Source organism: Lolium rigidum, chromosome 5 (assembly GCF_022539505.1).
Source record: "Lolium rigidum isolate FL_2022 chromosome 5, APGP_CSIRO_Lrig_0.1, whole genome shotgun sequence".
Lineage (NCBI taxonomy): Eukaryota > Viridiplantae > Streptophyta > Magnoliopsida > Poales > Poaceae > Lolium > Lolium rigidum.
Genome location: NC_061512.1, coordinates 49,178,394 through 49,188,151, shown reverse-complemented (window position 1 = coordinate 49,188,151; position 9,758 = coordinate 49,178,394). Strand labels below are relative to the sequence as shown.

The window sequence follows — 9,758 nt, the reverse complement described above, 5'->3', positions numbered from 1 at the left end:
CCTGAACCTGCTTCGGCACGGTTTCATGCCAAGCTATAATTGTTGGACCAAGGATGGAGAAAGAGGGGTTATAATGGAAGAAGATGAAGAAGGGGATGATATCATCGTTGACAACTACCCTGGTCATTTCAGTGATACTTTCATGGAGGATGCTGAAGGTGGGGAAGGTGAAGGGGAAGGTGAAGAAGAGGCACGTGATGAGCCCGCTGATGATCTTGGTCGGACCATTGCTGGTGCACGGAGACGCTGCGAAACTGAAAAAGAGAGGGAGAATTCGGATCGCATGTTAGAGGATCACAAAAAGTCGCTATACCTAGGATGCGATAATGGTCTGAAAAAGCTGGGCTGCACACTGGATTTGCTGAAATGGAAAGCACGGGAAGGTGTAGCTGACGTCAGAGGAGGAGGCTAGTCAAAGAGTTCGCTCTTCAGAAGATGGCCGAAGCATTCCGGACCTACAAGAAAAATTTAGCGGATAAATATGTCAAGAAGGGGAAAACTCCGGATTTCAATGGACAGTATGAGAAGCTGAAAGATGATTGGCCCGAATTTGTGAGGCAAAAGCAATCGGAGCAATTCAAGGCCATATCGGAAAAAAAATAAGGAAAATGCGGCTAAGAAAACGTACAATCATATTATGGGGCCAGGAGGATACCGCCTTTTGGAGCCTAAGTGGCAGAAGATGGAGGACGACCTGAGGCAGGGAGGAATCCCTCTAGGTACAGAGGGATGGGACCCAAGGGCCAAAAGCTGGTGGTACGGGCATGGGGGATCGCTAGACCCGATGACAGGGGAGTGTGTTCACCGACAGACAAAGTTTAAACCCACCAAAGCCCTTATTGATGCAATGACCAAAGCTCAAGAGGGGAAGATCAGGTTCAACAGAGAGAACGACGCTCTGACATTTGCCCTCGGGAATCCTGAACACGGAGGGCGTGTACGAGGCAAAGGCGCCATTCCGTGGAAAGTAGGGTTTTCCCAGGAAAATGACCCGTACAGTTACAGAAGCCGTAAGAGAAAGACGGATCGGGATGCAGATTTTGTGGCGCACTTGGCATCGGAATTCTATGAGATGAAGAAAATGGTGCATGTACTAGTACAAGAAAGATCGGCAGCCGGGACGCATGAAGATCATCCAGCGGATGTCGGAAGCCAGCAACGGAGAAGCAACGTGGCTTCCACGGAGGCCCCGCCGGCTGATGCTAATGCACCCTTGCTGGCCCCCGCTGGTGCTAATGCACCGACGATCGATATTACTGCACCGGAGCCTCCTCGCTACCCCGTGGACGATGTAAAGGAAATGAAAGAATGTGATCTGCATTATCCAGTGGGGAACATTTCCGTGAAGGTAGCCATCGGCACTGCTTTACCCTGTACACCTGGAGCACTCCACCACAACAACCCCATTGAAGATGGTTATGCTCGTGTCACGGTGGAAGACATAGTCCAAGGGTTTGAGGACCTGGAGATTGACTATGCTACACCCGAAGGGGAGAAAATACTTGGAGATGTCAAGCGTCAGTTCATTCTATGGAAAAAGAAGTTCATCAAGTTTCCAGGCGAGGCGCCAAGGCCAACAAGTCCACCCCCCTCCGGTGGTGGTGGTGGTGGTGGTGGTGGTTCACCTACACCTCCTTCACGTCAGCCGACGCCGCCCCCCAATCCACCTCCAGTGGGTAAGCAGACACCGCCCCCCAGTTCGCCTCCGGCGGGTACGCCACCCCCCAATCCACCTCCGGCGAAGAAGCAGAAGCAGTCCTGGACTATTAACCCGGACCCTTATGTACCTAAGACCACAAAGGTACCGGAGCCATCACTGAAGCCTCTCCTCCCAAGGCCTTGGGAACGTAGTGTCGAGGAAACTGACGCGGCCGCAGCTGCTCAGCATGAGAAATGGAAGGCGGAAATGAAGGCGAAAAGAGAGCCTGAGCCCAAGCCAGTATTTTCTGAGAAGGAAAAGAAGTGGGCTAAGTCATTTTTGAGCACACCGTCCCAAGCCGAGAAGAATATGCCTGACGACTATGGACATGAACTTCGTAGGCAAGCACTCATATTGAAGGAGAAGAAAGACTTGGCGGTGAAGGAGAAGAAAGCCTTGGAGGAGGAGAAAAAAGAAAGTAAAAAAAGCGGGAAACAAGTTGCCCAGCTCGGGGAACAAAATAAACAATCGATCCCCCCGCTCATAGTGAAAGCCGCCGGTCCGGATGCTGAACTAATGGACCCCTCTATCATAGCAGCTGCGGCAGCACAGGGAATGACTGTAACGGGTGCCAGAGAAAAAGCGTCCGAGATTGGTATGACTCTTCGTGCAGTGTTAGGCCTTGAGGAGACGCCAATGAGTGAGGTAGCAATTACATATGTGCCGAATGGGCCTCTCGTCGAGTCTGCGCAGGAAGAGGATCTACCAGCACAAATGCAAAATCTGCTACGTTGGTACAAGGGTTACATAAAAAATAACGCCGGCAAAGAATATATTTATGCGGAAGTTAGACATGAGCATCACTTCAAACATTACTATGTAACAGTTCATATGAGTGAATTGTTCCAGCTGTTCAATCTGTGCGAGCTCGACAAATCTATCATCAGTTGCTACGTTCTGTAAGTGATTTATTTCTACCCCATCTCGTTCATTGCCTGCACTATATATATTTTCCTAACTATATTGTTGTGTACGCTATTATGCAGAATGAAGATTGGGTAATGCCAAAAAAGGAACATCCATGATGTTGGGTTCATTGACCCGCACATCGTTAATGGATACTAGATTTAGATGTGCGCCTTGGCGCACGACCCCGTGGAGCTCATGTGAATATACATTTTATATAATGCTGATAAAATTAAGTGTCAACATGATAATACACTTCTTAGGGTTCGTAGTTTGGAAGTTGTAGCAAAAAATAAACATATAAATATATAAATAGATGCAAAAGTATAAGGAGGGCAGTGGCAGTGTGCAACCAAAATATAGTAAAAAAGTGTAAGATCTATGCCTTATACATGCACTACATATAGGTAGCGAAAATAGCACGGCTTTCGTGCTTGGATGGTGATGCTTCTTCAGCATAGGTTCCATCGTGGCACTGGCCGGGATCCCGATGGTTTCCATCAAGCTGCAACCATGGAGTGGAAAAAATATTATTTCGGTGGATCTAAACAGATGAAGGCAAAACAAATAAAGCAATCGAAAGGAGAATACATCAGGTGATGCCACAAACACAAAAGTAGCACGGTACTGATAAATACTACTAATATGTAAAATGTCAGTTGTAGAAGGCAATATTCATCAGGTGATGCCCCATCATTTCGTTGACGCGCTTCACCTTAGTGCAATATAGAAGGTACCACCTTGTTCCAAAAAACATGTCGCTTTGCCCTGCTAGCATGGTCGGATGGCTCATCATTGTGATTGGAATCTGCACACATCTAAGGACAACAAATTCATAGCAAAAGTTATCTATACATTATATCTTAACTAATGGGGGATTGTAAATTACAAATAAAAACACCCTGAAGATTTCTATGTGTATAATAATGATTAATATATGCCAAAACTGCGAAGTAAATATTACAGAAACCTCTGTCTAGTTTAATTTCCATTTATATATCATGTTAGCATATACATAAGAAAAACTAAATTCGAATAAGGCCTTGAGGCCACCTATATGAATTATCAAATTAGTTACCACATAACCTTCCACTAACGTTTGACCTAGGAATAATTCAAATTTTCTTATGTAAGTTTGAAAAAAGTCCCCGAAGCATTTACTCATATTGCATTTGATAAGAAAAATCTAAACATGAGACCTGCTAGAATAAACTTTCGGTAACTCTGAAGAAAAGGGGGTGAAAATAGATGGTGTAATATCGAAGTTCCGTGCTTTAGAGTAGCATGGTTCCTATCGACAAAATAGGCAGCAGCTGGAGTAATCATCAGGAAATAGTCGCTAGGTATGTAACTATACGCATCACAATGCACAAAATGAAATGAATCAGTGGATCAATCGACTACCAGAAGTTAACCTGAGCAAGAGTCTGTAGTTCCCTGAATTTTCCTGGATCAATCGATGTACATAGTACTTGCCATCTTAGAATCAGCAGCTTGAGCGTCACCCATTTTTAATAACTGAAGCAACTTCCCAGGCATATGTGAGGGACTATAGAACGTAACAATGGAAGAAACTTTGCCATCCCCATGTATGTGAGCTGTATCTTGCCTTTGGAAGCCCTAGGTCCACCAGTATAATGTTAAACATTATATTGCAAGGGATCTTAACGACACTCATGGAGCTGGGCAGTAATCTTCGTCAGCACCCTCGATTTATGAAAGAGGACACCGGTATTGCCAAAAACAAACAAGAGTAGCCATATCAGGGAGCATGTGAATACCATGTCGATCAAAGTAAATTTGTTACTGAGCTGTAGTTGTTATTTTAGCAATAGCTAAATATGTTTTGATTGAAGCTATGTTCAGACATCCACGTAGGAAATTAATACACCTATTATTTTGACAATTCGTACCTAAATGGCATGCTCAGCTTGTAGATGGTCCACGGTAACAAAATCATTTCAGAGTCTGAACGACTTAGGGAAGAGTTGAAACAAATACGCTAGGCTATGTAACAAAATAAGTAATGGATCGTATAAAAAGCAGGAAATTGGAACTATCCAAAGCACCAAATTATGATCCTGAAAGTGGCCTATTAACTGAACATAACACGTGTATAATATCATGATGAGTCAAGTAATGACCATTCTTCTTATTAGATTTCAGACTTTTATTTTCCCATTTTGATATTGCTAATCATGTTTTACTAAACTGAGTGCCATCTATGTGCATAAATCTGTAAACTTACTCCATTTTTTAAAACCACTCTAAAGTAGTAAAAATTCGGAATTTGATGAGAGGACATGTATCATTGCAGACACCAAGAATCCTAAATTCCTGAAACAGTGCTAAGTAGGAAAACATCTTTCAGATTTAGAAGAGATACTACTGTCCTGAGCTAAAGAGGTAGATGTACACATGAAAGTGATTGCCAGTGTTCTAATGTACGCTGAATGATGGAAGGAAACACTAAATAAAGGAATAATAATAATAGCAGCAGAGGACAACTCTTTGTACAATGGTTATCAATGGTGCTCAAATAGGAAGCCAATGTAAAGAATAACACATGTTAACTTCATTTTTATTAGCACCACAAATAGTACCCACACAGTATAACCTAGATGGAGTTCGAGATTAATATAAATTCTCTACACATTTATTACGTGATCATGAGTGGAAGATGTAGTCTGTAACCTTTGCAGCGCATCGCTGTGGTTTGTTTTTCGATGATGCAGGTCCTGCGGATTGCTGGCCGTTGGTTCATGGGTCATCCATGGTGAGCGATGCTGGCCTGCTCACTTTGTACCTATACAGATTACAATTGCAGATTTAGGCAAATAAATGTAGGCTAACTGAAACTGCTGCACCAGTGAGAGAGTAAAAAAATGCACCGAGAGTAAAAGGATGCACCGCAAACAGGATCTCAGGCTCCACGCCTCCAAGGACAGAACCATCACTGTCCACCTCACGCAGGTAGGAATGGTATGGCAGTTGACAGTGGGATGCAATCAGCTCCAGCAAATGAATAGAGGAATAGTAGACGGCGAGCATCCTGTGGCATCAGACAAACAAACGACATGAAGGGAACACACACAAAACAAGGAAATAAACCCAAGGGTGCATTCTTATTAGAAACAAAGTATCCAAATACATGAATGAACAAAAACTGTATAAATTAAAGGTAAACATGCGGTGGTATAAGGAGAGGATAGAGTACTACCTGTCAGACAAATGGGCGCATCAACGGTTTGCAGCAAACAACCTGAAACAAAAACAAAATGAAGGTTATTCTATATCCCAAATGCATGTAGAGGTATACCAAAAAAGAATCCCTAAACAGAACAGGCGTATATTTCATTGTAACCATCTCATTCAGCAACACAGGCCAGCACATAAGCCAGAAACAGAAGAGTAAGTATAACAGGCACCCCCACAGTACATCATACCAAGCCAGTCCATACAGTCTAATGGAAATTGGCATCATGTAGTGAATTAAATATTCAGATGGCTTGAAGGAAACACATAATGGACATATATAGTCTAATTGAAACACAACATACCAGTACTAATTGTTGTATGTCTAGGAAGTAATGAAGCATATTGCAACAGTTGACATGATCATTCTAGGAATCTAATTTACTAAAGCAATGGACACATTCTTATTCCCTACTGCAACCATAGAAAAGCACTAAACACTGAGATATAGTTCAAAATATCTATTGGCGTCTCAGATTTGTGAGAAATGAAATAAAAGGAGCTAGGCCAGCCGCCGCGCAGAGGCGAAGAGAAAGAGGATCGATCTATTACCTGCAACCAACAGGACCGACAAAACTGAAGAGAAAACCAGTACACTGAACTACAAAGCAAAAAAAAAGAGGAGATTAGTAAATAAATGCACATCCTAACCAAAGCATCCATGATTTAGAGGAAGAGAACAAACTTGTCCAGAAAAAGGATAGTAAGAAACGCAGTTGAGCTTGACAAACAGAATTGCAATTGTACTGAGAGGGGGAGGAAATTGAACCTTTTGGAACTCCATATCATCAGGAATCAGCTGCATACAAAAGCAGAAAACACACCCAGTGAGCCAGAATGTGAAAGGTAAACAAGAACTTGTAAGAGCTTGTACTGAATAATTGACCACATAGAGAATTCTGAAGTTTATCGATTTGCTCCACCAATTTGACAAAGCAGCTCCAATTAAAAGCACAGAAGCCACTCACATGATTTTACACGAAGATCTGAACAGGCCCAGCCTCTGCGAAGAACCCCATCTGCAGAACCAAGCAATCGAAGTTCAGTAAACCGGGCACTGCAGAGCACATCACGCATGCGGATAAGAAGGCCACAATACAGCAGTCGAGTAAAAGCCCACCTTGTTGACCATGGTGACGACAGCCTCGAGGATCTCGCCCTTGAAGGGCCGGAAGACGACGCACTGGTACTTGACGGGGAAGGTGACGAAGCCCGTGCCCTCCCGGATGAGCCCCTTCCCGACCTCCTCCACCCCCGTGATCGCCACCACGAACCCGTGCCGCCCGCTGCAGTACAGCCAACCGGATTCAGCGCCCCTGGCTCTAGGGCTCGGCGAGCTGGAGGAGGGGGCGGGCGGGCGGAGGAGGGGGTTGACGGAAACCCTACCTGCAGGTGCCCTCGACGTCCTTCATGAGCTTGGCGACCAGCTTGTCGCGGAGGTGCGGGCCGAAGTGGCGCGGGTGCAGCTGCATGTTCCGCTCCAGGACGATGTGGAAGAACATCCTGGCCTCTCCTCGTCGGCCGGCGGCGGCGGTTGGGAGCGGCGGTGGTGGCCGAGTCGAGAACGGGCTACTGCCTAATCGATCTCTCGCACCGTGACCAGGAGAGACGCGCACGGAGAGCCGAACGGTGGTGGAGGAGGGTGGATGGCGGCGGAGCAGGGTGGGAGAGAGGAGAGAGAGACGAGGGGATTGGGGAGGACATCACGTGAGGGGATTGGAGGATGCGGAGCGAATGGGTAGGGTTTGGTTTGGGTCTCCAGTTTTGTCTCAGCACGCGAGAGGTCTGGTCGGGCGGGCTTTTAGTGACCCATGGATAAAAAGTGGGTTCGTGGGAGGGCCTCAGCGCCCTGGACGAACGGCCGGCCGAGATCGCGCCACGTCACCTCGATCGAACGGCCGGAAATCCAAACGCCTGTGAGAGCCCCATGGGGGTGCAGCAATCATACCGTGGGATGTGTTAGAAAAACACCCCTACGACGTGGAGCAAGACCTGTTTGATTTTCTTACAAAGCAGCTGCTCAAAAGTCAAATTCTATTTCCTTACCATTTTGGGTGAGTGTTTATGTCTTGAGCATATTCTCTTTTGTTTACTCCATGCATGGTATGTCTAATCGACGAGTTATGCATGACTGTGCATGTATCGTGTCCGCAGGTTCCACTGGATTCTGCTAATAATTGAATTTCACACCTCTAGAATTCTCATCATGGACTCTCTGAATATGGATCCAAAGCTTTGGGTCAACATGAAAAATATGCTGCAAAAGTAATTATTTTCAATCATTTGCGCTCTATATCGATCGGCCTCTTTCGTTCATTTCCTAATATCAAGTAACTAATAACTCCCTTGTTCATTTAATTTTCTTTGCCCTGTAGGGTTTGGAGACGGTTCTCAGATGAAACGGTCGGTGAATTCAAAAAAGAGCTAGAATTTAGAAGGTTACTTTCTGGGGATATTCAGCCACCGGGGACCAATCTATGTGGATACTATGTTTGTGAGTTCATCCGGAGATACACCTCTGAGCGGAAGCCCTCGGAGAACAACGTCAAGAGGAATAACTTCCGGAAGACGCTTAGTCCAGAAACTCGCTTCCGACCAATTCAAGAGGAACTAGCAGGATTTTTGATGAGGGAAGTCCTCCATCCTAAAGGAGAACACTATTACGAGGACGTAGAACTTCCGATGCCGTAAATTATGTATGGAAACTTGTTCGAAATTGTATATGGTCATCCGAGATTGAATATATATTGTATATTCCTCTTGAATTCTTCTTGGTTCTAATTTCAAACTTGTTTGAAATTGTACATTCATATTGATAACCCACAAGTATAGAGGATCGCAACAGTCTTCGAGGGAAGTAAAACCCAAATTTATTGATTCGACACAAGGGGAGACAAAGAATACTTATAAGCCTTAACAACTGAGTTGTCAATTCAGCTGCACCTGGAAAAGCACTAGTAACAGGGGTGATGTGAAAGCAGCAGTAATATGAGAGCAATAGTAACAATAACACAACAGCAGTAGCAGTAACACAGAGGCAATGGCACCAGATAATAGTTGATACTACTTCTAATGGCATATAGGACCGAGTGAGTATTTGATGATGAAAGATGGACCGGGGTTCCCAGCTATCTACACTAGTGGTAACTCTCCAATAACAAGTGACAAGTGTTGGGTGAACAAATTACAGTTGGGCAATTGATAGGATTGAAATAGCATTAAGATAGAACATCAAGTTTATTAATCATGTAGGCATGTTTTTCATATATAGTCATACGTGCTCGCAATGAGAAACTTGCATAACATCTTTTGTCCTACCAGCTGGTGGCAGCCGGGCCTCAAGGGAATCTACTGGTAATTAAGGTACTCCTTTTAATAGAGCACCGGAGCAAAGCATTAACATTTGGTGAAAACATGTGATCCTCATATCTAAGTCATCCCCTCCAGTTATCCCAGTTGTTGTCACTCTGGGGCCTCGGGTTCCGGACATAAACATGTGCAAACAACTTGTAGATACAATCTAAGCAATAATTATAGAGCTCAAATCTAAGATCATGCCACTCGTGCACTAGTGAGAAGCATTAAACACAACAAGATTGCAGCAACAATAACTTCACAAACTTTATAGATAGACTGATCATAATGTAACAATTCATCGGATCCCAACAAACACAACACCGATTACATCAGATGGATATCAATCATGTAAGGCAGCTCATGAGATCATTGTATTGAAGTACATGGGAGAGAGAGTACCAACTAGCTACTGCTAGAACCCGTAGTCCATGGGGGAACTACTCACGGAACATGATGGAGGCGGTGGCGTCGATGGAGAAGACTCCGGGGGCAATTCCCCGTCCCGGAGGCGTGCCGGAACAGAGACTTCTGTCCCCCGAAA

The 9,758-nt window shown here is 44.6% G+C and overlaps 1 protein-coding gene and 1 long non-coding RNA gene across 5 annotated transcripts; both read right to left on the bottom strand.

Annotated features, from left to right (window-relative positions):
- Positions 1-2,885: 2,885 nt before the first annotated feature.
- On the bottom strand, positions 2,886-6,459 carry LOC124655175. Of its 4 annotated transcripts, none has more exons than XR_006988593.1 (6): positions 6,413-6,459; positions 5,826-5,867; positions 5,497-5,657; positions 4,021-5,411; positions 3,346-3,423; positions 2,886-3,110 (listed from the first exon to the last, which is right to left on the bottom strand). It is a non-coding gene; the product is annotated as an uncharacterized LOC124655175 (long non-coding RNA). The 4 variants fall into 4 exon arrangements; XR_006988592.1 differs by lacking the exon at positions 2,886-3,110 and having other exon boundaries at positions 3,209-3,423; positions 4,021-4,312; positions 5,300-5,411; XR_006988590.1 differs by lacking the exon at positions 2,886-3,110 and having other exon boundaries at positions 3,209-3,423.
- A 349-nt stretch (positions 6,460-6,808) lies between these two features.
- Positions 6,809-7,418, bottom strand: LOC124658339 (DNA-directed RNA polymerase II subunit RPB7-like). Its single transcript, XM_047196693.1, has 3 exons — positions 7,247-7,418; positions 6,981-7,146; positions 6,809-6,879 (listed from the first exon to the last, which is right to left on the bottom strand). The coding sequence occupies exons 1-3, from the start codon at positions 7,360-7,362 to the stop codon at positions 6,835-6,837; spliced, it is 327 nt and encodes a 108-aa protein (XP_047052649.1). The 5' UTR covers positions 7,363-7,418; the 3' UTR covers positions 6,809-6,834.
- Between the last annotated feature and the right edge of the window lie 2,340 nt (positions 7,419-9,758).